Genomic DNA, 27,730 nt, shown 5'->3' on the forward strand with positions numbered 1-27,730 from the left:
AGGAGGGTCAGAAAGGACTGCCAGCTGGGGCCCCGACTATAAAGCAAGTTCCAGGCTAACCTGGACAACAGCTAGACCATCTCCAACTCCCACTATATCCACCACTTCAAACCTTTCCAGACAACTATCATTGATATAGCACCAAGCAGTAGGCTTAAGTTTTCACATATTATTTTCATACTGTTTGAGGTACTAGTCATGGCCTTATTTTAATAGGTTGTTGTATGACTGTTTCCTCCATGTTCAAAACATTCCCTCCTGAAGGCAAGCACCTTAAGCAGGGAGGCTAAATAAAGCAAGAATTCCCTGAAGCTGACCAGATTCACAAGGCCCCTCCCTGTCTGAATAACCTTTTACTAAAGCTCACAGTGAGTCCCTCTCAGGAGAGAAGCTGAGCTTCAAAGACTCTGAGAGGAGACCAACTGCCTGTAAGAAGAAAACAGAAGGGTTGCCTGGAAAAGGCTTAAACCAAATAAAATACAAAAAAAGGGCACTCTCCAACCTGTTGTGCTACCTGAAGGCTATGTAGTGTGCTCATGGTTTATCACATTTTGTGAGCTGTCACCTATGCTAAGGGCATGATGCAGCTGTCTTTGAGTCATTTCTGTTCCTGTAAGTAACCCCCAATAAAACTCATTGGTTCACCAAGCGGGACTCTGGTGGTATCTGTACTTTGGTCTATTGTGCATTCCCTATCTGAAGAAAAGTTTTGTTACACAATACTCGTCCAGCAAGGACAAAGTTTTCCTTAAAAAAGGAAACCAAGCCAGGCATGGTAGGGCAAGCCTGTAGTCCCAGCACGTGGGGAGGCAGAGGCAGGCAGATACCTGAGTCATCAGGACAGCCTGGTCTACAAAGACTCCAGGACAGCCAAGGCTACATACACAGAGAAATCCTGTCTCAAAAAATCAAGGGAAAAAGGAAACCAGAAAGAACAGCAATATTGGCTTTAGTTCATCTCTCAAAAGCCCCATGTCAGCCTAGACAGCGAAATAAAATGTCCAACAAACCCCAAAAGGGTAAGGAAAGCTGCCAAACGGTTGTATCCCTGGGACCTTCCTGTTCAAGAGGAAATAATGGTAGGTAGGTTAAGGCCCTGAACTAAGGAACATTACAGTGCACATACACACAAAGTCCAACTGGTATCGTCAGAAACCACAGCAGCCCAACTTGAGAGCAGCAGTCAAAAATGAAATACTCTTGGCCACTCCACCAGTGAGTGAAGATCTGAAGGGACTACTGGTGCTTACCGAGTTCCTAAATGTGGCATACAAAGCTCATGTCCAAAACCCAATCCCACATGAGGAGACTGCTATAGCTACATAGTGAGACACTATCTCAAAATGGGGGGAAGGGATGAGCACTCTAAACTGGGTACATTTTGTTAAAAAATAAAATAAAATAAAATTCTTGGGGCTGGAGAGATGCTTCAGCAATTAAGGGCACTTGTTGCTCTTCCACAGAAAGATTTATTTCCAAACACCCACAAGCAGCTCACAACTGTCTGTAACTCTACACTCTGCTGATCCTGGCAGGCACAGCATTCACATGACAATATGTGAATTCACATAGACAAATATGCAGGCAAAATACCTATCCGCATTAAAAATAAACTTTAAGGCCTGGTGCCTTTAATCCCAGCACTCGGGAAGCAGAGGCAGGAGGATCTCTGTGAGTTAGAGGCCAGCTGGGTCTGCAGAGAGTTTTCCAGGATAGCCAGGGCTACACAATGAAATCCTGTCTTTAAAAAACCAAAAAACAATAAACCTTTAAAATTTTAACAGTCTTGTTTCCTGGAAGTAACACTGGCATTATCTCCACCTTTTCTAGTGTGTAGTGGCAGATCCATGCAGTAACTGTGGGATATCCTGATCCAATCACTCTATCTCCAGAACCAGTTGTTGTTGACAAAGTTGATTAAAAAGCCCACAGTACTGGACTGGGGATGTAGCTCAGTGGTAACGCACCTGCCTGGCACACAGAAGGGTTTGATGTCACACCCAGCACCAGGAAAACAAAGTAATCACTATCTGGTTCTGCAGTTTTGGCTCAAGGGCTGAGCACTGGGCTAACTAACATATGCAAGCCCTAGGTTCCACCCCTAGGACCAGTGAGAAACAAGCAAGCAAACAAAGGCTACACCTATACTGTACAAAAACTACACCTAGTTTGGGGAAAAAAAAAATTAGTGTTCAAACTTCATCAGATCTAGTAAAAAAAATATAAAAGCATCAATCATTTTAATACAGAACATCTCCATATACAATATCCAAAATGCACAGCAAGTGGAGGATTTAATTCTTAAATCAGAGCAGATTAACTATCAAAAAGAAATCTGATGGGGTTCTCCAGCCACCAAGTGATCCAGCAGGTCAGGACAAGACATTAAAAGGTTATCTTGAGGGGCTAGAGAAATGGCTCAGAGGTTAAGAACAGTCGCTGTTCTTCCAAAGGTCCTGAGTTCAATCCCCAGCAACCACATGGTAGTTCACAACCATCTATAGTAAGACCTGGTATGCAGGCAGAATGGTATATAAATAATAAATAAATCTTTAAAAAAAAATAGTTATCTTGAAACTTCCATTCATAGGCATTGTGTTTATCAAAAAGTTAAGGCAGTTTGTATAGATGTGACTGATAAGCGCCACAGGCTAAGATATCTCCCCCCACACTCCCCAGACAGGGTTTCTCTGTATAGCTCTGGCTATCCTGGAACTCACCCTGTAGATCAGGCTGGCCTCAAACTCAGAGAACCGCCTGCCTCTGCCTCCCAAAAGCGGGCATCAAAGACAAGTACCATCACCACCCAGCCAAAGCAATCTTGTGTATCAACAAAAACTTCAGGAAGTATTTTTTTTTTCTGATACAGAAATAGCTTAGTTCAGTCAACAGCTCAAAAGAAAGAGGGGTAGTGTAAGCAATGGTATTTCAGTGACGAATTAGGGACTGTTTTTGAAAGATAGCACCTAGTGTAGCCTTGGCTATCCTGCACTCTGTAGACCAGGCTGGCCTCCAACTCACAGTAATCTGCCTGCCTCTGTCTCTCTGAGTGCTGGAACTAAAGGCGTGTACCACCACACCCAGCCGGTATAAAAGTATAACCAGTAATCTGCATTCATTTTGGGTGTTCATTTTGCTTGCATGTATAATGTGCACCAAATGTGTGTGTGATTTGCCCTTGGTGGCCAGAAGAACCCCCAGAACTAGAGTTCCAGAGAGTTGTGAACCTACCTAGGTCTTCTGGAAGAGCAGCCAATTAATTAGCCATGACTACAGCCTGATAATTTGTTCACTAAAGGTTCCTTTTATTCTTTCTTTTTCTGGTTGGGAGACAGGGTCTCACTACGTAGCCTTGGCTGTCTTAGAACTATGTAAACCAGGCTGTTTTTGAATTTACAAAGATCAGACTCTGCCTTTAGTCCTCTGATGAGATTAAAGGTGTACACCACCATGCCCTGAAAGAATTCCATTCTTAAAACTGACATGCACAGAGATATTAAGTGAATGTATCACTGTCACATTAGGTTGATGAATAGAATTTAGATATATTTAATAGACCATTGAAGAGGTTCTCTGCTAGTATAACTAATAAATTATGCACAACACCAGATACTTTTTCTTCCTAAGATCCAGCCAGTTATTAGAAAGCTAAACTACAACCATAAATAACCTTGTAAGAAATGAATATTTGTTGAAGACAAAGCTTAGCATGTTGGGGCATGCACGTAATCACAGTACTACAGAGGTGAAAGCAGAAGGACCCTAAGTTCAAAGACTGTGTGGGTACCTTAAAGAGACAGTAACTCAAAATATATATACATTTTTTTTTTCAAGACAGGGTTTCTCTGTGTATCCCTGGATGTCCTGGAACTCATTCTGTAGAGCAAGCTGGTCTTGTACTCAGAGATATGCCTGCCTCCAGTGTACTGGGATTAAAAATGTCACAATAAGTTTTTAAGGAGGCCAAGAATGTAGCTCAATGTCAGGGCTTTTATCTAGCACATGAGGTACTAGGTTCCAGCTCCAGTGCCACAGGTAGTAATAAGGTGATGGCAACAATAATGAGGAAAGCTTATGGCAGCTCACATCTGTAACCCCAGCACTTGGTGGCTGAGATAGGACTACCTAGACTTTGACATCAGTCTGGCCTACCTAATGAGTTCTAAGCCACCTGTGCTAGAGTGAGATCTCATATAAAAAAAAAAAAAGAAAGAAAGAAAGAAAGAAAGAAAGAAAGAAAGAAAGAAAGAAAGAAAGAAAGAAAGAAAAAGAAGAAGAAGAAGAAGAAGAAGAAGAAGAAGAAGAAGAAGAAGAAAAAAAAAAAAGCCTGGCTGGCTGCCTAAGACTTTAATCCCAGTGCCTGAGGGCAGGGGCAGTAAGGATCACTGAGTACAAATCCAGCCTGGTCTACACAGTAGGTCCAGGCCAGCCAGGGCTTCAGAATGAGACCCTATCTGAAATAAAATGAAAGAGAAGCTAAATAACCACTTGAATGTTATACTCAAACTAAGCAGGCAGCCCACTAACCCTGATCCCAAAATAACCTTTTTTTCCCCTGCCCCATGCCCTACACCACTCAGCAGTGTACAAAGATGGGTTACCTTACACAGAATAACTAAGCCAGCATGAAAGCAACTTCTACTACACAAACTACAGAACAATCAACCAGATTTTTCCTTTTGAAACAGACAACACTGGAAAAGAGCCTAGTAAGATGTTGGGCAAATGTAGTAAGTTAGCTACCCTAGAAGGTCAGTAGAGTGACAACTTCACCATCTGTAAGGTGTCAGATGATCACCCTAAGTTCTCAAGATAACAAATAAAAGTTAAACTTCAAACAACAACATGGATTAGTATGACAACAAAAGGCTAGATACAGACCAGTTTAAAAAAAAAAAAAGTCAACAACAAATCCCCCAAACAATATCAAAGCCAGGAAATTATGGGAATAAGTCTGTTTGCAATGATCAAGAAACACCATAATGGAACATTCTTTTCTACAGTTCTTTCAAACTAGTAGGTTCTCTTTGTGCCGAAGCACAGATACCCAGAAAAGTCTGATAAATTCCTAACAATCATTGTTATGCAACAAGTTGAAAGGATCCTCACCTTTACTGTGATCTCTAACTAAGACGATCTCCAATTTATTATTATTATATCCATGCAGTTATTTGCTCTGTGTAGGAGTCGGAGGACAACTTTTGGGAGTCAGCGCTCTCCTTCCACTATGCGGGACTCCAAGACCAAACTCAAATTCTCAGGCCTGGCACAAGCACCTTAACACACTGGGCTATCCCATCACTCCAGAGATCTCCAATTTTGACAGATTCCATGAGTGTTCTGAAATCCTCTTTCCCCCACTTTCCTAAGCAACTCTGGATGCCAGGCAGGCCTGTGACCATGAACCTGTATGTTCTACTTACATTGTTTCACCAGTTTTGGCTACATGACAGAGAAACTGATCCAGGACAGGACAAACTTCCTTTTTCCCTCTCTTCTCAAAATCTAGATAAGGAAAAGAAAGGAAAGGTTATCACTATGTTCTCTCCAAGAAAACTTTATTCAAAGTCTTTACATTTGGAAACAAGAAAATCAGCCTAGGCTGGACAACGGTGGGGCATGCCCTAATCCCAGCCCTGAGGAGGCAGAGGCAGGTGAAATGAGCTCGAGGCAAGCCTGGTCTAAATTCCAGGACGGCCAGGGTTAGACAGCGAAACCCTGTCAAAAAAAAAAAAAAAAAGAAAGAAAGAAACAAAATCAGCCTCTTACCCAAACACCCACATCCAGCCCCGAATCCCTTTTCCACCGACAGTGCGAATTCTCCTAAAGGGGGCACTCCACCTCACAGACCATCCTTACCAGTGTTTCCTAAGAGTGTTGCAGGGGAGACCCCGGCAACCGGTCGGAGCCCCGAGCCCCGCGGCGTGGATCTGAATGAACACCCCCCCCTCAAAGCACCCAACCACGCCGCCAACCCCAAACGCCCCTGGATGTCAAAGAGGGGGTCGTCAGAACACCGGGAGCCCGCGGTTCCAAGTTTGGGAAGCAGTGTCCTCGAGCCTGTTGCTCGCCGAGCCTCGGCCCCCAGCACGGGGAGGGCGAGCCTCCCCCGGCCCGGAGGCCGCCGCCGCCGCACGGCGAGGCCGCGCCGGTGCCAGGCGCTCCCCTCCCCCCGCGCCCGCGGCCCACACAAAGCCCGGCGCGGGCGACGGCGGCGAGGCGCGGGGCGGCCTCCGCCCGAGCGCGCGGCCGGCAGCGCGGCGACCCCCACCTTTCAGCGCCTCCTGCAGCCTCTCGACGTCCATGGCGCCGCGGAGTCCCTCGCCGCCGGCGCCTCCCTCGGCCGCCGTCCCGGGGGCCGCGGCGCCCGCCCCCGCCCCCCGGACGCCCGCCCCCGCCCTCGCACACACTCCGCCACACGCCGGCGACCGGGGAGGGGGGGTCCCGAAGGGAGCCGGGGGGGAAGCGAGAGACGGAGCGAGACGGACGGAGCGAGAACCTCCCCGAGCCGCTACCACCAGCCCTCCAACATGGCGCCCGGCACGTCAGCGCGCGCACGCTCTCCTCCTCCCCCCTCCCCTGCCCCCAGCTGTCGTCCTCGCTCCCGCCGCGCGCGCCGCCGCGCGCACTCACACACGCCCAAGAGCGCGCCTGGCCCGGCTCGGCCCAGTGCGCGTGCGCCGCGGAGGCTCGAGGGCAGGACCTCGCGAGTTCGGAGCCCGAGGCTGCCGGTGTGCTAACTGCAGACGCCGCTGGGCACGGGAGAGTGTAGGCGGTGTGCACGCTCGGCCTCTCTGAGCCTCCGTTTTCCCATCCGTACACTGAAGGCGCCGCGGCCGGCCACCGGGTACTGTTGCTGTGATCACTAGGGCTCAAAAACTACATTTTAAATGTTTGGGTTTCTTTTAGTTCTAAATGTCCGAGGATTTTATGTTTCCCAAGCTGGAGGGTGATCTTATGCTTCTCATTCTTCTGATTTCATCTCCCAAGCGCTGGGATGATACGGGTGTGCCACCATTCCTGTTTTTTATGGATGCTGGGCTACAAACCCAGTACTTGGCAAGCATTTTACCAACTGAGACCCATTCTAGCCCGGTATGCCTTTACTTCTTTAAAATATCTACATCTATTTACTTATGTAACGGGGGAGGGGGTACCACATGTGCACGTGAAGGTCAATGGACAACTTTGGGGAATTGGTTCTTTGCCCCTTGTGGATTTCATGGAAGGAAACACAGACCCCTCAGGTGTCCTGGTAAATGTCTTTACCTGCTGAGGCATCTCCCTGGCCCCTATGCATTTTCAGAACAAAACACGCTTACTGATATTTGCCTGGACTCAACTTTGATATAGACAGCTAAGTGACTAAGAGCCTGAAAATCGATAATCAATTGAGTTCTTATCTCCTCTCCCCTGGATGAGGGCTAGTGACCTAACCGCAAGAAACTCCCGTAACTTCGCTATGTGTGTGAGTACCCCAAAGCCACTGAGCTGCATCCTCAGCCCTTAAAGCCTCACTTTGCTCATTGCTGAACTGGGGAGGGGAATCCTTCAAAACAGACATGAGGTCAGGCAGATGGCTCAGGAGGCAGGGACCCTTGCTATCAAGGTAGGACCAGAGTTCACTCCCTGGGGTCCCATGGGAGGGAAGGAGAGAACTGACTCCCGATGAGTTGTCCCTGGTCCTTAGACATGCCCACCCCACCCCACCCCACACACACACAATGTAAATGCAGAAACCTTTAAGTAGATGTAAGGAAAGAATGAAATAGAGGCTATGAAACATTCAGTAGACTGGCTATGATTCTGGAGCGGTATTTTATCACTTCCCTCTGGTTGTCCTTTGACTCCCATTATGCGTACGCGAAGACGGACACAAACACACCCACTCGCAAAGTGATTTTAAAAGAGAAAAAAGGAAAACCATCGCTTGTTCCACCTTCTCTTCCCAAGGCCCACCTACCGTGTCAACGAAGAAGGGATGAGTTCTGTTGTTTGACCCGTCTGAGATGGTTAAGAATCTGGACACAGCCATTACAAAGTTGACTTTAAAAGATCGTGGTTCTAACTCCAACCCTACGCAGTAGATTCAAGCAAAATTCTCCCATGCCCAAAATATCTCTGCCAAATTTTGCTGAGAACCAGTTGTCTGTCTTTAGGCCACCTCTGATCGGGAAGGTTTCAGGGGAGGACAATGTCATAAAGCCATGGACCATCACTGCCATGTGCTGGGGTCTGAATGGACCTACTAACTCCACAACAAAGCTTACCATCTCCTCTCTGCTACCCAAGCCACCACAGGGTCCGGTCTCTTACACAGAGCAATCTGTGCTGCACAATACAGCCCCACTAGCAAAGTGCAGCCATTTAGATCTGAAGAAAAAAAATTCAGTAAAAGTTAAAAAGAACTCAGTTCCTGGATTCTTCACTGAAAAACCAGTCCCTTGGGCACAAGCCCCCGTTTCAAGTGCTAAGAACCGAAAGTGGCTGGTAGCTCTCCTATTCCATTGTTACAGGACTTGAAGGCATTCTATTGGAACCTTCCACTAGAGAACAAGCCCAGGTCATTCCTATCACGCTGCTTTGTCCCTTGTGTCACTCTCAGCTTGGGTCAAATTGAATTTCTTCTGGCTTATTCAGAATCCACCTAGCTCTTTCTTTCCTGTGTGTTGGGAGTCAAACCCAAGGCCTCTTACATGCTAGGTAAGTGGGTAGCACTGAGCCCCACCCTACACTTATCTGATTCCCCCCATTCCTTTCTCTTTCTCCTCTCTCTCCTCTCTCCCCCTCTCCTTTCCCCCTCTTTCTCCTTCCTTCTGTCTGTCCTTATCTTCTCTCTCCACTTTTCCTCTACCTCCTTTTTCTCTCTCCCTCCCCTTTTCTTCTCTTCCTTTCTCTCTCTACTTCCATCTTCTCTTTCCTCTTTCCCCCTCTGTTCTTCTCTCCTGTCCCTTCCTCTCCCCTCCTCTCATCCCTTTTCTCCCCTCTTCTTCCTCCTTTCTCTCTTCACCTTCTTCCCTTTCTGCCTTCTCCTTTTTCTCCCTCTCCTCCCTCTTTTTCTCTTCCTTCTTCCCTCTCTCACATGTCCTGTTCTCTCCTTTTCCCTTTTCTCCCTCAACACCTCTAATTTTTACAGACACAATTGTACTATGTAGGCCAGGCTGGCCTGGAACTGGCCATATAGCCCATACTGACCTATAACTCAACTCACCATCCTCCTGCCTAGGCCTCCTAAGTGTTGAGATTGTAGGCATTGATTGACTACAATGGCCAGCCATCTCTTGAGCCTTCTCATTTAAAGGTTCCTGCACTTAGGATTTTCTGCTTGAAAGCTCCTCCCCTGCAGAGCACTGAGGGACCTTCCTCACACATTTATGGTCTCAGGTTACCCACCACTTCCTCTGAGAAGCCTGTTCCCTTACCTGGCATTGCTGTGGGCACTTCTCTCCTGTCTTGTATCTTTTTTTTTTTCCTTTAGAATTATTTTATTAAATCATAAATGCACAACAGCTTCTTAACTCTACACACTGTCTTGTATCTTATCTGGTATTTGGAGATCAGGCTTACAGAGAGAGTAGAAGCAAAGAGGAGTCCGAGAACTGGGGTTTTGCTTTGTTTCCTACTTCCTCTTAGAATTCTTAACTGGCCAGCTTCCTGCTAAACCTTGTGTTAATCCCAAAGATGGGAAGAGAACAACCACCTGCCCAAATCATCAAGATCAAATTAATTAAATAAAACAGTTCATTAAAGCAAGATGTTTTTTATTCATGCGCAGAGGCTACCTCTCCCTAAGGTGGGGTGTGAGGGAGACAAAGTTTTCACAGCTCAGGGTTAGTGCAGCATTCCAAATGGGGAGCTGGCAGACGAAATAAGTAGATTACAGGAACAGAACGTAAGACTACACATTAGTCCTAATGACCTCCTGAAACAAAGCCGTGATTGCAAGGTGGTGGTAACAACAGGTAGCCAAAACAAGGTAGCCATAACAACCCTTTTGAAACAAAGGTAAGGCCGAAAGATGTTTATTAACTTTTTGAAACAAAGACATGATTGCCATTCCTGGGACAGGCAGCACAGAGCCATTTGTAGTTAAGGTTCCAGGTGGGGCATAGCCCATTTCTTGAGAAAAAGAGATTTAATCATCAACAGGAATGAACCTAGTTTGTCTTTATTATAAGATGGCTTTTGAGCCTAACATGGAGGCGGTCTGCTTCTTCACGTGCCAGTTCCCTGCGAGGAAAGGAAAACAGGATCAAGATGGGGTGTCGAGCCCGAGAACTCCCCATAATGACTTGTGAGATTCTTGCCCATGTCTGCTCTCTCCCTACACTGAATCAGAGAAGTCCACGGTGGAAGGAACGGCTGGATCATAGAAGACCCTGGGGCTTCTGCCTTGGGGACTTGATGGCAGAAGTCAGCTGCCACTCATGAGAACGCTGGCTAGCCCAAAGGAAAGAGCTTGATGGAGAAAGGCAGAGGAGACCTTAGGTTGGGGGACTCTTTCAGTGACTGCAGGGACAGTTGATGCTAGGGTTGCAGCTAAGGTGAGATCAACTAGAACAGTCCATCCGAACTACTTCCCAATTACTGATAAAAAGGGGCATGAGAGAAGGCAATGGTTAGAATAGTTCCACGCCTAAAACTTCAGGATAATTTTTATATGTAATAAAAAGACTAATGCAAACAAAATTAAACAGTGACCAAAATTAAGTTTTGTTTTGTTTGGACACGATCTCATGGTGGTGTGACCTGTCAGAACTGACCAGATTGGAACTCACTTTATAGATCATGCTGGCGTCAAATCTGCAGAGAGCCACCTAGCTCTGCATCCCAAGGGCTGGGATTAAAGGATAACTTCACCCTTCCAGTTCCACTCTCCCAGGGGGAGAAGTCTCAGGGTTCTGGCAGGGACTAGCGGGGCCAGGAAGCATGGAGTTTGGGACTAACGGGCTGGCGTGTACCAATGTCTCAGCTTTCTCCTAACTGACCAAATGCATGACAGAAAAAGGAAGAGAGATTTATTTAACTCATGGTTTCAGAGGGCTCATTTCATCCTGGCGGGGAAGGCATAGTGGAACTACCCAGGGCTTGGTGTGGGAGCTTGTGTTAGGCATTGTTCACGTCACAACAGACAGGGAAGCAGAGAGAGCATGGCAGGAGCCAGGAGCCAGGAATAAGCCTCAAAGGTCTGTCCTTGTCAACCCACTCCACCGCACTCCAGATCCCATTTCCTAAAGGTTCCACAGTGTCCCAAAGCATTGCCCCTGCTAGGACCAAGCATTACAAACTGAGCCAGTGGGGACATTTCAGATTTAAGCCAAAACAGAGAAGGACCTTCAGCCACTGGAAAGACCGACTGGAAGGCTGTAGCCTCACTGCACTCTTTACATATTGAGGAAAAGACCCAAGTATGGAAAAGGCAGAGAGTAGGAGGCACAAGATGGAGACAAAAAAAGAGAACAGAGAAACAGCCAGGATTTCTTTGGAGAACATGTGGGAGGATCTTTTCATAGGCCAATGGGGACTTACAGGAGTCTGGCTGTCCTCCTGAGCTCAGTCTGTGGAAAAAGACAAGAAGAGATTCAGGAAAAATAGAGAAAAACCATCATCCAGTCTCTATAGGATGGAGACTAGCAAGCAGGTCTGGGTTAAAATATCAGTGTATTACTGCCTAGCAAAAAAAGCAACCAACAGAAAGGAAGACATACAGAATGGGAGGATATGTTTATAAACTTTTTCTGAAAGGGGGTTAATATATTCAGAATACACAAGGAGCTGACAAATTCAGTAACAACAAATCAGTTTAAAAATGAGCATTATGTGGGGATGGAGAGATGGTTCCATAGCTAAAAGGACTTGCTGTACTTGCAGAGGACCCTGGTTCAGTTCCCAGCACCCACACAGCAGATCACAACTGCCTGTACCTCCAGTTTTCAACGCCGCCTTCTGGCCTATTTGAGTACCTGCAGGCATGTGAGACACATACAAGCAGGCATGCGCATACATAAACATAAGTAAAAATAAAAATTTTAAATGAGAATTAGACTTAACTGTACATTTTTTTGTGTGCATGTGTATATTCATGTTTTTATGTTTGTGTGCATGTGTATATTCATGTTTTTATGATTGTGTGCATGTCTGTTCAAGTTTATATATGTGTACATGAATTTGGAGATCATATCATGTAAGGCAATCTGAAGAATCCCCTTTTATGACATGTCATTCTATCTGCTATATAACAGGAGGTCTCAGTGTGTACTTCACAATGGGATATCCATATACAATGACATCACTGTATATATTTTACAAAGCTGAAAAAAGGTGACCAAGGTGGACGATTCCTATAATCCCAGTACTCAGGAAGCAGAGACATAAGGATTCTGTGATTTCAAGGCCAGCCCAGTCCACATAATGAGAGCTCCAGGGCAGCCAGAACTACATAGAGAGAGGCCCTGTTTCAAATACGTACATATACAAACAAACATACATACATAAATCTACAAAAAGGACTTTTTACCATAAAGAAATGATAAATGTTTGTGAAGACTGGTAAGCTTACCTTGATTTAAGTATCACACAAAAGCCAGGCAAGGTGGCACTCACCTTTAATCCTAGCATTTGGGAGGTAGAGGCAGTTGGATCCGAGTTCAAAGCCAACATTGGCTACATAATGACTTCCTGGACAGCCAGCTCTAAATAAAGAATCCTGTCTCAAAAAAAAAAATCAAAATAAATTAAATAAAGCACATGATACATAGATTATACCCATAAATGTAGGCAAATTTTAGATATTTATGAATCTGTTAAAATAAATTTAAATTAAAATGTACTATATAAAGGCTTGGAAGTTCTGTGATTCCTGTGGTCTTTTATTTATGCCCTTGAGTCCTTACTTGTATACCACAAAGGATATGAACAGAGAGGTGAGGTGGACAGAATAAACTAGTTATAACATTCTAACAGTATGAAGGCTGCTTCACAAGTCCACTGGGTTTCATGTCTTCCTCACCCTCCCCCAGACTCTCAAAAGCTAATAGGTTTTTAGTGAAAATACAGATAACTTACTCTTAAAGACCAGGGTTGTTTCCTGTGGTGTCATGACCATCACAATCAATGATGGCTGTGACATGCTGGTTTCAAGCAAATTGAGAAGAGATGGACAGGCTAGATCAATGTCTACCTTCATTCAGCCTGACCACCATTGTGGAAGTGAACTTCCAGAAATTTGGAAAAACAAAACAGGAGGCTGTCGGGGAAGTGCAGTGCGCTCAGGACTTCTGTGATACCGACTGCCATTCATTGCCCCATCCCTGTCCCTCTTGTTCCTCTTTTTCATTCTCTCTGAATCACCCTCAGCTGCTTAGGAGTACACATCTTCATTCTAATTAGCTCGATAAGAACAATTGAACTGTACTGTTCCCTTACAAAGTATCTGATTGGCTGGCTCAGGCCAAGTGTCCATGCCATTAAACCTTGGAGCCAAGCTTTTGTACAAATCTGACTGTTGCTGGCCATAAAGGCAGAGAGGCCAGGTAATGGAAATGCTCAGAGAAGGGAGGAGGATGGTAGAAGTTGGTCAGATTTGAGCACATCTGTAAGCATGTTTCTGCATAGAATAAGCATCTGAATCAGAAGCCTAATGAGAACAGTTGGCCTTCCTAAATGTGGGTTGGCTTTACTCTTCCCCAAAGTGATGGTAACTGCCTCCTGTCTGGGTGGCTCCATCAGGGAGGTGGCTAGTCAAGCGTTCTTGTAGATCTTAGACCTTTCGGCCTGCATGATATGAGCCAATGTTCTGACAACACTTATAGGAATTTTCAACCTTTCTCTTCCCCTCCTTCTCATCCTCTCACCCTTTCACACAGCGCATTCCCCTCTGATGTCTGTGTGTCTATATGCACCACACTATGAGGCACAGAGTGTGGGTGTATTATCCTAGTGCTGCAGAGGTGGAAAGAAAGATTTCTGGGGCTCTCTGGACTCACTGGGTTCCAATGAGAGAACTTGCATCAAAAATAAACAGTCTCTCTGTCCCATATATACTATTTCTGTTTCTTTGGAAAACATCAGATACATAATAAACATAAAGAAACAGCCAGGAACAGTGGCGCAAGCCTGTAATCCCAGAACTTGGGGAGATAGAGGCAGGTGGATCTCTGTGAGTTTGAGGCCAGCCTGGTCTACAAAGTGAGCCCAAAACAGCCAAAGCTACACAGAGAAATCCTGTCTCAAAAAACAAAAACAAACAAACAAACAAAAAACAAGAAAGAAACATATACACTATCAGTAACTGAATGTAATAAAATTGAATGTTCTTCTGGTCTAAAATCTGACGTCTGGGTTTAACTCCCAGTTCCGACTTCCTCATTGTTGCGAGCTCAGGTAAATCATTAATGTCTAAAATACCTGTTTCTTCAGCTATGACCTGAAGCTAACAGAGGTAACTTAACTAGGTAAGCCAGCAACTTGCCTCAGTGACTGGTGTTTTCACTTAGGCTGGCTGACAAAAATATCTGTAAGTTTGCTACCTTTTGAATAATTTCAAATGTAGAGTCACAACATTAATATAGGAACACTTTCTCTGAGCTTCTTGATACTAACTAAGGTGCTGAAAACCTTAGTGTAAATTCCTACCACAAGGACAACCTCGTTCCTATTCATTCTATCAAGAAATGGGCACAGATATACTACCTCTGTCTGACACAGAGTCCATTTTAAGAATGGACCCAGTTCAGCATCACTGAGTAGTGCCGGGCAGGAATGGCATGAAGAGATGTGTTCTCTTTCCACCCCATTGCGTGGTATACTGCTAAGTGTGCTCTATCATTAAAGACAGTCACTTTAATCATGTCAACAAGAGAGTATGTCAGATTTCTCCTGCATGCATTCCCTTGTTTTCTGCAAACTGCAGTGACAATTTACTACTAAATCAGTTGCTTAAACTAATGGAAATGCATCCTCCTGCAGCTCTGGAGACAGACAGGGATCTGAAGTCAAGGTGCAGGGTTGCTGACTCCTCTGAAAGCTCTCTGGCCAGTTCAGGCCCTGTCTCCTATTCTGCCAAACATTGTCTGTCTCTATCATTTCTCACTGTCTCTGTGTCTGTCTGACTCTCTGATTCTCTCTCTCATTTTTTTTTAAGATTTATTTATTATGTGTACAGTGCTCTGTGTGCATAAATGCCTGCATGCCAGAAGAGAACATTAGATTACATTATAGATGGTTGTGAACCACCATGCTGGGAATCAAACTCAGGACCTCTGGAAGAGCAATCAGTGCTCTTAACCTCTGAGTCATCTCTCCAGCCCTTCTCTCTTTTCTTGTAGCTCAGGCTAGCCTCAGGCTCTTGTATGAGAGGATGACCTTGAACTCCTGATTATTCTAATTCCACCTCCAGCTGATTGAGATGATAGCTGTGGGAGCACACACCTTCCTCGGTTTATGCATAGTGGTTGGGGCCTGAACCCAGGGTTTCATGAACGCAAGCACTTCACCAACTGAGCTAAACCCTTACCCCTCTTTTGATTATTTTGGACAGACTTGTGTAACCCAAGCTGGCCTCAGAGTAAGTAGACAAGGATCCTTGATCCTTGATCCTTCTGTCACCACTTCCTCACAGGCATTCCCCACCTTGTTTGGCAAACTTTACCCTTGATCTTAAAAATAAAAACAAACATTAGAAATATTTTGTTTGTGTGTGTGTGTGTGTGTATAAGAGTAGCATACAAATACCACCAAGTGCCTTGGTGATTAGAGCACAGTTTGCGTACATCTGAAATTGTCTGTCCACCACGTGAGCCCTGGGGGGGATGGATCTCAGTTTGTCAGGTTTGGCAGCAAGAGTGTTTACCTGTTGAGTAATCTCACCAGCCCCACCCTTATTTAGCCTTAAAAGAACACTAATTGGGGGCGGAGGATAAGGTTCGGTTACTAAAACTAAACTGTTATGGCCACGGAGGTGGGAAGAGGGCTGGTGGCTGAGGTGTGAGAGGAAAGAGGAGGGGGTGCTGCTAGGCCTGTGGGGCGCCCTAAAGAATTATGTTCTCAGCTCTCACAAGGGCCCTAAACGGAAACATTTGCTGAGGTTTTAGTTTAGTTGTGTGTATATTGTGAATGAGTGCCTGCACCCATGAGGCCAGGGCATAGAACGGAGTGGTTTTTTTTGATCATTCTCTGCCTTTGACTTGAGACAAGGTCTCTCTCACTGAACTGCAAGCTGAGTGTGGACGAGACTGGCCGGGCAGTGTGCTCAGGAGGCATGACTGTCCTCACCTCCATGCTGAGGTTACAACACAGGCAACCATGCCTGGCTTTTGTCATGAGTGTTGGGAAATTTGATTTTAGGTCCTTGTAGTTGCCGAGACAAGGCTCTTAGCCACCAAACTGTCGCTATCCCCTACAGCAGAACGGGTTTTTGTGCTGATTGTGTGGTTGTTTGTTTTTTAGACAAGATCTAACCATGTATCCTGGTTGCCCTGGAACTCACTCAGTAGACCAGGCTGGCCTTGAACTCCTGGAGATTTGCTTGCCTCTCCCTCCTGAGTTCTGGGATTAAAAGGCACATGCCTCCATGTCTAGTGACAGTGAAATGTTTTATGAACCCAAATGACAGACACTGATTTATGTTTGTCAAAATCCTCAGTGTTTTGGCCAGGTGTGGTAACACACGCCTTTAGTCCCAGCACTCAGGGAGGCCAAGGCAGGCCCATCTCTGTGTAAGAGGCCTGCCTGGTGAACAAAGCAAGCCCAGGACAGGCAAGGCTACACTGAGAAACCCTGTCTCAATCTCAAACAAACAAACAAACAAACAACAAAAAGCAACAACCAAAAATTCCAGAGTGTTCTTGTCTTCTTTTCTTGGACTCACAGGCCAGCCTGGATTTACAAATGGTTGTGAGCTGACATGTGGGTGCTGAGAATCAGATCCGGGTGCTCTGGAAGAACAACCAGCATTCTTAACCACTGAGCCATCTCTCTGGCCCTCTTAAATCTTGACTTGAAATGTTTTTCCACTGGAACACATCTTAGTTTTGTTAACTAATGCCTCTGTCACCAGGAATGTGAGCAATAGCAAGCCAACATATGTCCTTGCTTGTCTAATGACTGATCGGGTTTCAAATACCCAGCGTGCCCAATCTTGAATGATTTCCTTCTTTTTTCATCTTAATTTTTTTAAATGATTTTTTTAAATATGCATTGGTGGGGTTTTTCATTTGTTTGCTTCTTTGTTTGTTTTGGTTCTTTTGCCTGCACGTATGTCTGTGTGAGGGTGTCAGATCCCTCGAACTGGAGTTACAGACAGTTGTGAGTTTCCTTGTGGATCTGAAAATTGAACCTGGGACTTCTGAAAGAGCTGCCAGCGCTCTTAACTGCTGAGCCGTCTCTCCAGCACCTGGTATGATTCCTTAATTTTTTCTTTTAACTCTGTATTCTTGAAATGATTCCTAATAATAACTTAAATGAAAAATCCCATTTCTGAACAAGTGAGATGCCTCAGCATGTACGGGCACTTGCTGTTAAACCTGATGGCTTGAATTTGATCTCTGGGACCCATATGGTAGAAGGAGAAAACGGAATCCTACCAGTTTACCTCTCTCCACACGTGTTCCGTAACACACACACGTTTGTGTGTTACACACAAATAAAAATAAATCTTTGAAAAAGAATCCGATTTTTGCCTGGTGGCGGTGGTCCATGCCTTGAATCCCAGCACAGGCAGAGGCAGGTGGATCTCTGTGAGTGTGAAGCCAGCCTGGTCTACAGAGTGAGCTCTAGGACAGCCAGAGCTACACAGAGACATCCTGTCTCAGAAAAACAAAAATTCAAATTTCTAACTTGGCATATATACTTCCTTTGTCATTTAACCCAGCATGGAGATCCCCGAGAGCGGGAATATTATTGTTTTGATAAGTCCAATATATCCAGTAAGAACAAGTGTTCTCACCAGGCCCTTGTCAGTCACACTTCACGTCATAAATGACACACATACTATAGAAGCATGGCAGATACATTTCCACTCTCATGAATTTGCCTGCTGTATTGTACTGCTGAATTACTCTTGCCCAACAGATTGGGCTTATCACAAGTTCCCTCCAACTGCCTATTTGGTTAGATTATGGAATTATTTCTGGTGGGGGCTTTAGGTGGCCAATAGTTGTTTACCACCCAGGGAAAATGAATATTGTAATAATTTTAAAACAAACATTAGGAGAATAATTGTCATGATGTTTTTTGGCCTAGCTTGGAAGTGTCATTTTTCCTCTGGACATGAAGACAATGTGTTTCTGCAGATGGAAAGATACTATTGAAATGACATGAAAATTTTATGGCTGGGTTCCTAGAAGAATGTCCAATTATTTGCAATAAAATATTCATGACAAAAGCACTGTGAAAGAGATATGTTTCCCTTGGCATCATCTGAACCGTTGAATATACACAGATTTTTTTTGGGGGGTAAGGGTAGGGTGGGTACATTTTCACTTTCATGAGCCAATCCATGTTTATATTCTATATCTCTTCGTTTCTTATCTGTCTGTCTCTGTATTTCTCTGTTTCACACACACACACACACACACACACACACACACACACCCCTGACAGGGTCTCACTACAGTAGTCAAGCTAGTTTCCTACACCTGATCATCCAACTTCAGCCTCCTGAGTGCTGGAATTACAGGCATGCACTGTGGTGCCTGGCTTAGAACCATTATTATTATTTTTTTAACCCTTATTATTTTTTTCCTATCTATCATAAAGGCTTACTCTCTTTCCTTCTTTTCTTTTCCTCCTTCCTCTCCCCTTCCTTTCTTTTTTATTTGGTGGGCCTGGTTTGGGGATTGAACCAAGGAAATGCATGCTAGGAAAGTTGTCCTACCCTTAATTACATCTCTACTTTCAAGAAGCACCATATTTAATGTAGCTTCCAAATCTTCCGAAGGATACCTTGGGGAGACATGCAAGACTTGTTCCATGGTCAGGACTTCCACCTCCTTTCTAGTTGTATAAAGCCATAAGGCATAAGTTCTCAACCTGTGGGTTGCAACCCCTTTGGGGATCAAATATCAGATCTTTACTTTATGATTCATAACAGTAGCAAAATTACAGTTATGAAGCAGCAATGGAGTAATTTGATGATTGGGGCTCACCACAACATGAGGAACTACATTAAGGGTCATAATATCAGGAAGGTTGAGAACCACTGGCAGGGAAACACACACACACACACACATACACACACACACACACACACACACACACACACACACACACACTTGAAAACATTCACTCATTCAATATACACTAAGAACAATATATGTATCGCTGTGGTCCTTCATGCGAGATGAACGTAAATCGGTATCCCACCCAGTGCTGCATTGGTGAGGGCCAAGGCAGACAAGCTTTGTTTGAATTTACATTGGTACAGTCCAACTGGGCTTAATGTACCACAAGTTCCTGCTTAGGTAGACAGGTCCCTGGTGACAACAGTAGCTGGTGTGGGCATATAAACTGTTTATCCTGACTATCAAACATTTAATGTGTATTTCTTCAGTTATTCCTCAGCATGTTACATGAGGAGACTCACAGCACAGTCCCATAACACAGAGGGCTAGTGAGGTGGGGAGGGTTCTGTTCTACCAGACAAAGGTGGCAGTAGGACTGAAATTTAATTTTGAGGAGTTGAAGAGATAGCTCCCCTATTAAGAACAGGTACTGCTCTTGGAGAATACTGTGTTTGGCTCCCACTGGGAAACATATGCTCACAGCAGCATATAGCTCCAGCTTCAAGGGATTCGACGCCCTTTTCTGGCCTCCTTGGGTACTGCACTTATATGCACATACCTACATCTGTATATACACATACCCATAATTAAACTTAAAAAAAAAAACACTTACAGCATAGTCTTAAATATGAGGAGAAAATCAAGTAGATGAACTGATCATCTTGTGCTGATGTTTAAAAGAGGTGCTAGGAAAAATATTTCTATCAGCTTGAAATCTTTGAAGCAGTTATTTTTGTATGTGCTGTGGCCAACAAGTCAAGCGCGATTTTCCTAAACACAACAAGTGATTATGGAGAGCCTTTTCACACTCTCCAAATTCTCTTTATTCTTCCTTGGACGGAGAAGACTACTAGAAACAAATAACTTATTATGACACTATTATAAGCAAGGTAAAAAAATTTTTAATGATTTTTAAAAAATAAACTATGCTACGTATTAAATACTCTTTACTAGTTTACATACTTAAGATACACTTTTAGGCTTAAAATTTTATAAAGAGAAACATACATACACACATACATAATTCAAAAGTAATACAAATAACACATATTTAAAGCTTTTAAGTTTAAAAAAAAGGTAAAACAGGAGGTGACATTTAAAAAGATGAGACAATCATTTCATCTTGGTACTTGCCTCCCAGTTTATGCTCTGTAATAATTCCTTTTCTTTGGGTTATTGTTTTTTAATGCATTTCTTTGCAAACAAAATCACAGCAACAAAAACATCAATGTTTTCTGATAAAAAAACAACAACGATGTCCCACCCCACATGCAGGGACTCTTAGGAGCTCCAAACAATGGACATGCTTTTTCAATGACAATGCAAACGTCAGCCCAGTGAAGCAAGCACTGCGCCTGGTTCTCATGTGCCCACATACATGGTGACACACACAAAAGTTTTATATTGGGGATTCAAGAGGATGTTTCCAGTTTTGACCTGTGAAAAACAAAAACTAGAACAAAGCACTTTCTCTTTTGCTGGAGAAATCTTGTCAGAGGTAAATGCCAGCAAGGGTTATTGTGAAATGAATGACCTAAGGGTTAACCATGTGTAATTCTTCAACTCACAGGTACAGTAAAAGTTGGCGTCTCTTTTGAAAGGCATATGACGTGGGTGGATGAGTGTGTGCAGGTGTTAGCCTTTTAAAATGTCTGAAACAGTCCCACCATGAAAGATTGGCTCTAAGGTCTAGTTAGAGCTCCCTTCTAGCTACACGGGGGTCCCCAAGTTCTGTCACCTGGGTCACTAAAGCCCAGGTTCCTGTGCTACCCACAAGTTTCTATCACAGGCAGAATGGAGAAGGCAAAAACAAAAAAATATGAAAATGCAGCAGGAAACAACAGCAGAAGAGTTGCCTGCCACTCTCTTAAATGACACTATTACACTCAGTGAGTTTCTGAATGTGATCAAGAAACGATATCCATTTGAGTTCACTGAGCATACGGCATTTATCCTTTGAGTAAATGTCAAATGTATTTCCTATAATTTTACAGTTATGTGGCTGGTGTCCTGTCTGCAGGGCAGGCTATAGTGATTTTTAACATTCGGAGTCACTATTTTATGATCAATCACGGTAACTTTTCGTTTTTTCTCAGACAGGTGTGCGTGTGTTTGTTTTTGAGAAAGGGTCTCACTATGTAGCCCTCCCTGGCCTGGAACTCACTCTGTAACCCCGGCTGGCCTCCAACTTAAGAGATCCACTTGCCTCTGTCTCCCAAGTGCTGGGATTAAAGGCATGTGTCATGCTTGAATGTTTTTAAATTTTTAAAATTATAGGTACGGGCATTTTGTTTGCACGTGTGTCTGTGCGTCACGTGCAGGCCTTTTATCCTAAGAAGCCACAGGAGCGCATTAGATTCCTCTGGAACTGGAGTTATAGATGGTTGTAAACCACCATGTAGGTGTTAGGAATTAAACCCTGATCCCTTGGAAAGAGCAGCAGTCAGTGCTCATAACCACTGATCCGTCACCCCAGCCTCCCCTTCACCTTTTTTTTTTTAAGGCCTGGATCACCTGGTACTCACCAGGAGGTCCAGGCTGGCCCTAACTGGCAGTGTCTTCCTAAATTCTGGGATTGCAGATGTGAGCCGTGATGCCCAGAGCTGTGGCTGTGAATTGTAATTTGATTATTCTTTCTTTTTTTTTTTTTTTTTTTAACTTTTGCTTATGGACACTACAAATTCAATCTGAGATACTGACTCCGGAAGTGAGCAAATGCTCATTTCAGAGACAGACAGTGAAAAGTACAGAGGGCTCACAAGAGGCACAGCACTGAGCATGAACTCCAAATGTTACAAAAAAACTGAAGTTCAGAGCGTGTGCCCCAATGCTAAAATGTCAAAGTCAAGGAGACACTCAAGTTGATTCTGTAGATGGGCCACGTTCAAGTATTAGAATTTTCATGGAAGTCATAATTTCTCAGATTTACATTGGAAATAAACAGCAAGAGGTAATGTCAAGGCTTTCTACAAATCCTCCCAGTGTAGCCTCGCTTCTGATGCAGGCAAAAGCATGGTCACCGCTATTAGAGAGTGCTCTGACACTCTACACAGAACTCCACAGCTACATCTGTGAAGCAAGTTATTATTATTTTAAATGAGAAGAGAGAGGAGGCAGGAGAGGGGTGGGGTGGTGGTCTCAATCAGAATGTCCCCCATAGGCTCATATATTTGCATGCTTAGCCCCTAGCTGATGGAGGCCTGTCCTCCTTGGAGTGAGCCACTGTAAACAAGCCCTCAATTAAATGCTTTCTTTTACTAGAGTTGCCTAGGTCAGGGCGTCTCTTCACAGCAATAGAAACACAATTAAGACAAGAGGCAAGAGAGGAGGAGAGGGAAAAAAAAAAAAAAAGGGCAGAACAGGAGAAGATGAGAGAAGAAGCCTTCGCCCTTCCTGGTATAGATTCAGTGCCACCTAAGTTGCTGAAAGGCAGCCGGCAAGTTCCTACTGCAGATCACATGTTTTAGAAGTTCATTGAATGAATGCATGTGGCTCTCAGATTTCAAAGGTGTTTGCCTGGAAATACCAAGGGCGGGGAAAACCCTGCCTCATCCTAATATCTTAGCATAGAAAATAATTGCTGGGTGGTGGCACATGCCTTTAATCCCAGCCCTGGGGAGGCAGAGGCAGGTGGATCTCTGTGAGTTGGAGGCCAGCCTGGTCTACTAAACTAGTCCAGGATAGTCAGGGTTTGTTACACAGAGAAACCCTGTACATTCTGGCTCCATCACTAAAAACCCAGTTTGTTGTTATTTACCCCACTTCCCCGCCCACAGCCAGAAAGACCCAAAATAAGATGTCCTGTCTGCTAGTGAGAACAGGAAACGGTAGTAAAAAGAACGAGAGTAGCGCATCACAGGGTGATTCCCCTAACAACAGCAGGTGGTAGGCACAAGGGGAGAATGGCCGTGGCATTTCAGTTTTACATCTGTGGCGACAATAACTGTGCCACACACCAACTGCTACCCCGGTGCTCCGTTGTAGTGCTGAGGCTTCCTACCACCTCCTCAGGATGAGACATTTCCCCTCCTACTTCTCTAGGCTGCAGGAAACATCAAAAATGTCACTTATGCAAAAGTCATTTGAGATAAATAAAGCATTATGCAAAATGTCCCTGCGCTGACAGCCAACCTTGAGAGCAACTAGGGATTAAGTCTGATCCCTCTTGGGGGCAAGATAAGAGCTTCCTCTCCTATAGCTAGGTGCTAGGATTGTAAAGCCTCTAAGCTAAGAGCTGGCTAAGCACAGTGAAAAAGAAAAGAAAAACAGAGATCTGAGGCTGCTAGGAATTGCATTTTCTTGCCAATGAAATTATCAAAAATATTTACTTTGAGCAAATTAAATCTGAAACTGGAGCTGGGTGTGGTGGCACACACCTGCAAATCCAGGGCTGACTTGGAAGTGGAGGCAGGCAGGTTGTAAAACCCTGTCTTAAAAATGTAAAACAAAACAAAAGGGCTCAGTCGTTAAGAGCACTTGCTGCTCTTGCAGGGAATCCAAGCTCAGTGGCCAGCGCCTAAGTCAGGGGCCTCACTTGTAACTCAAGCCCAAGAGGATTAACTCCTTCATCTTCTGGTCTCCATCAGCACCTGCACTCACATGCCCGTACACAAACACAGACACAGACAGACACAGACACACAAACATAGTTAAAAATACAATTAAAACAACGAAAACCAAACAAACATCTGAATTGTCCTTTGATTTCTGCCCGCTGCCCAGGAGTCTAGTCAAGTGCTTTTGTCTGTGGAGAAACTCATACTTCTTTGCTAAAGAGATCCCTTGGGCTTTCTTTCAGAAGCTTTTGTTGCATAGAGATTTCTCATGATTGAGCCCTCCACGGAGCTCAGCAATCCTTCTGAGATGTACTCTCAGACACATGCTTCATCTTGAAACGCAGCCCAATTAGCTGGTCTGAAAGCCTCTCTCCGACACGGCAGTGCCTGTAATTATCTCGTCTGACTTTTTAGTCTCCTCTATGAAAGCTCAGCATAGAGGCTGGTCTTTACTGAGGTTGCACATTTGAAACGTGTTACAGTGGGAAATGCAGAAGTCAGTGGGGGTTTTAAGGAGTCTGGAAGGAAATGCATTAAAATGGGCACAACCTTTTCAAGTGGTTGGTAGGAATATGTCCAATCTAACCTCGATTGTGGTTCACTGACCTATACTCTCCCCGAGTTTGCCTGTCTCATAACATATATTGTTATTTTTTAATTTCTAAAAAGTTTATAATTTTTTTTTTCTGTGTAAGGTATTTTGCCTGTGTGTGTGTCTGTGCACACTACTTACGTGCCTCATGGCTGTGATGGACAGAGGAGAGCACTGGATCCCTGGACCTGGAGTTACAGCTGGTTTTGAACCATTACGTAGGTGCTGGAGATGAAGCCCAGGTCCTCTGGAAGAGCGGTCAGTGCTCTCAACTACTGAGCCGTCGAATCAGCCTCTATTATTATTAGTTCTTAATATTACATTACATTTTTTTATTCGTGGATGTGAGTGTGGGCACACATGGAGGTCAGGGGATAACTTGGTAGAATTAATTCTCATCTTCCACCTAGGGAACTGTACGCAGGCCAGCAGGCTTGGTGGCAGATGTTTTTATCAGCTGAGCCATCTTGCCAGCCCCAACAGGTATTAGTTTTTAACAGGGTGTGAGAGAGCAAGTTGAATAGGGAGAGTCTCAAGAACACCAGATAATTATGATACCTGCATACAGCAACAGGGTCTCATATTTGAAGGCTAGAAAAAGTCTCCTTTCCTCTCTCAACCCACTGGAACAATATTAAGTTCATGATAAAAACTCTTTTTTAAAGATAAATAGGATTTCAGAAGAAAATAAAGGAAAGCTCATTCTCTTTCAGGAATAACTAACTCAGCAACATATAACCTCGACAGTCACAGAGCACCATTAAATATTCACACACACACACAAATGTCCAGGCAGCGTAAGGATCCGTGCCCTTGCTGGCAGACCCCAGGCTGACTTAGGGCAAGAGGACACTCAGCTCATGGAGTTGGGGCCCATGTGGATGATGACGTGCTTCTCGTAAGCCCTTCTCATCGTTTTCTCGATCTGTTTGAGAAAAACCTGGGGGATCCGTCCACACAGGGTGTGCACCGTCTCCAGGAACTTCAGCTGCAGGGGGTAGTACATGGATTGAAAGAGATTGTCCTGAAAGGGAAACTGAAAGACGCCAAAGAAGAAAAACAGAAAATGCTTGTTATTCAAGTGATGTGCAAAACACAAAACACTCTTATTAAAACATACAACACAATGTCAGGTTACTAAGTTTTGACCCAGGGGGACAGCCCCATGGGATCATATAGCTCTCCGGCCCTTCAATACACACACACACACACACACACACACACACACACACACACACGTGTGTGTGTGTGTGTGTGTATGTATATGTATGTATATATAATTCCATATGTATACACACTATATACATAAATATCTATGTATATTGTATATATCACTCTGAGTAAAACACAAGCCTAAAGCAGATAATCACTTGACATCTACAACAAAACACTGAATTTTTTTTATTATTTTTCAAAAAGTTTATTCTTATTATATGATTATGCATGAATGTACATGCTCTACCTGCATGCTTAGTACCCACATTGGTCAGAGGAGAGTACTAGATTCCCTGACACTAGAATTACAGCTATGAGCCACTATGTGGGTGCTGAGATTCAAACCAGAGTCCTCTGCAAGAGCAGCAACTGCTTTGAGTCACATCTCTACCCCTAATCAATTAATGAATTAGCCATTCAAGAAACTTAAGGCCATGTCTATAGGGCCTACAGAGGGCCAAGAGTTTGGCAATTGCAAATTAAACGTATTGGCAACATATTCTGGTCGCCAGGCTGCGGATGTGGTTCACTAGTGGGGCATTTGCCTGGCACTCTAAAATCCTGGGTTTGATCCTCAGCACAGGGTTGGGCATGGAAAGCTAGGGGAAAAGGAACCAAGAGGCCAAATGCCGGTGATAATTTTGAGTTTTTAAAAAATTCACTCAGTATTGAACATTTGAAGATTTGACTTGTTTAATGTCTCTTATTTTCCCATGGGATACATGACTGAGCAGTGTTTTCCAAAATAAACCTTTTGGGCTACTTAGAAACTAGCATGTGCCAAGCTTTATCGTCATCCTATTGAAAGAGAAAGGGCAGCTGGTAGAGCAAGTCAGGATTTAATTCTTGCCAATGAAAAGCCTAGGGAGAAAAGAGGGAGGAGCAGAAAGGTGAACTGACAGGCCAGTCTAGCCCCAGAGCAGAGTGGATGGGTATCTGCTTTCTTAGAACAAGTCCCCTAGTCTTTCAAGGTCATCAGAAACATCGCCTCAGCGTGTGGGTTGGCACGGTGATGAGGTCATTTGAAAATGAGCAGCTCCAGCTCAGGCTTGGGACACTGTTGCTCCCTCCCACAGCCTTCAGCCAGACAGTCCTAAGTCTCACGGAGTCTATCCTCACAGCCCTTCCCCCTACCTTTCCACTTCCACACTCACTCCTGATAGCTTAACTCTCATCTGTATGGCTGCTATCAACCTCAACAGTCCACTCCACCCCCCACCCCCTTGCCTCCCTCTTGCAAGTCTGCAATTAGTTGACATAAGCCACCATAAATCATAGCTGTCACTTTTCTGCCCAGACTTCTCACTACAGTCTAAATCTTGCTTCAAAAGCTCTGGGTGATCTGCGGCCCTGCTTCATCTTCTTCCCTACCATTATCTCTCCATGACAGTTGAGGTGACTTTCCTCGAGTGCTCTGGGCACACGGACTTCATTCCCACCTGGTTATATCATCTGGTTGATTATATCTTTCCTGATTACATCTTCCAGTCTACAGGATCTTCCCTGGGTTTCCCTGTGAATGCCCCCATCTGAGCGAGTCCCAGGCCGACACAGGCTTTCCCGGAGAACCTGGCTGGTGAAACATCCTTCTCCACACCCACCACCCCGTTCCTCTTAGAACTTTGACACTTTTCACTTCAGATAGGATCATTCTTTGTTAAGAAAAACTTTTATAATATCTGGCTTCCTCTACTGAAACAGAAATTTCGTTTGTTTGTTTGTTTGTTTGTTTGTTTTCCGAGACAGGGTTTCTTTGTAGAACCCTGGCTGTCCTGGAACTCACTTTGTAGACCAGGCTGGCTTCAGAAATTCACCTGCCTCTGCCTCCCTAGTGCTGGGATTAAAGACATGCAACACCACTGCCTTGCTAGAACAGAGATCTTGACCACAGGGTTTGATCTAAACTGCTAGCTTCCAAATACCAGGCAACTGGAATTATTCTTGCCAAAATGAGGCTTTGTAGATGAAGGAATTACTGAAGAGTAATCTATCTCATGACTTTTCAGAGGGTCCTGATGGGCGCTGTTATACCAGCCCACTACACACACACACACACACACACACACACACACACACACACACACACA

At 44.4% G+C, this 27,730-nt stretch overlaps 2 protein-coding genes across 2 annotated transcripts in view; both read right to left on the reverse strand.

Moving 5' to 3' along the window:
* Ppp4r2 (protein phosphatase 4 regulatory subunit 2) overlaps positions 1–6,524 on the reverse strand; it is a 39,352-nt gene extending 32,828 nt beyond the window's left edge. The window contains exons 1-2 of the mRNA XM_055628518.1: positions 6,272–6,524; positions 5,424–5,505 (exon numbers count right to left, since the gene is read on the reverse strand). Coding sequence (XP_055484493.1) covers positions 5,424–5,505; positions 6,272–6,305 — 116 coding nt within the window. The 5' untranslated portion in view covers positions 6,306–6,524. The remainder of the gene's footprint in view (positions 1–5,423; positions 5,506–6,271) is intronic.
* An 18,757-nt stretch (positions 6,525–25,281) lies between these two features.
* Gxylt2 (glucoside xylosyltransferase 2) overlaps positions 25,282–27,730 on the reverse strand; it is an 81,294-nt gene continuing 78,845 nt past the window's right edge. Inside the window, exon 7 of the mRNA XM_055628648.1 lies at positions 25,282–25,464. Coding sequence (XP_055484623.1) covers positions 25,282–25,464 — 183 coding nt within the window. The remainder of the gene's footprint in view (positions 25,465–27,730) is intronic.

This window comes from Psammomys obesus, unplaced genomic scaffold, assembly GCF_907164565.1.
Source record: "Psammomys obesus unplaced genomic scaffold, mPsaObe1.curated_primary_1811, whole genome shotgun sequence".
Classification (NCBI taxonomy): Eukaryota; Metazoa; Chordata; class Mammalia; order Rodentia; family Muridae; genus Psammomys; species Psammomys obesus.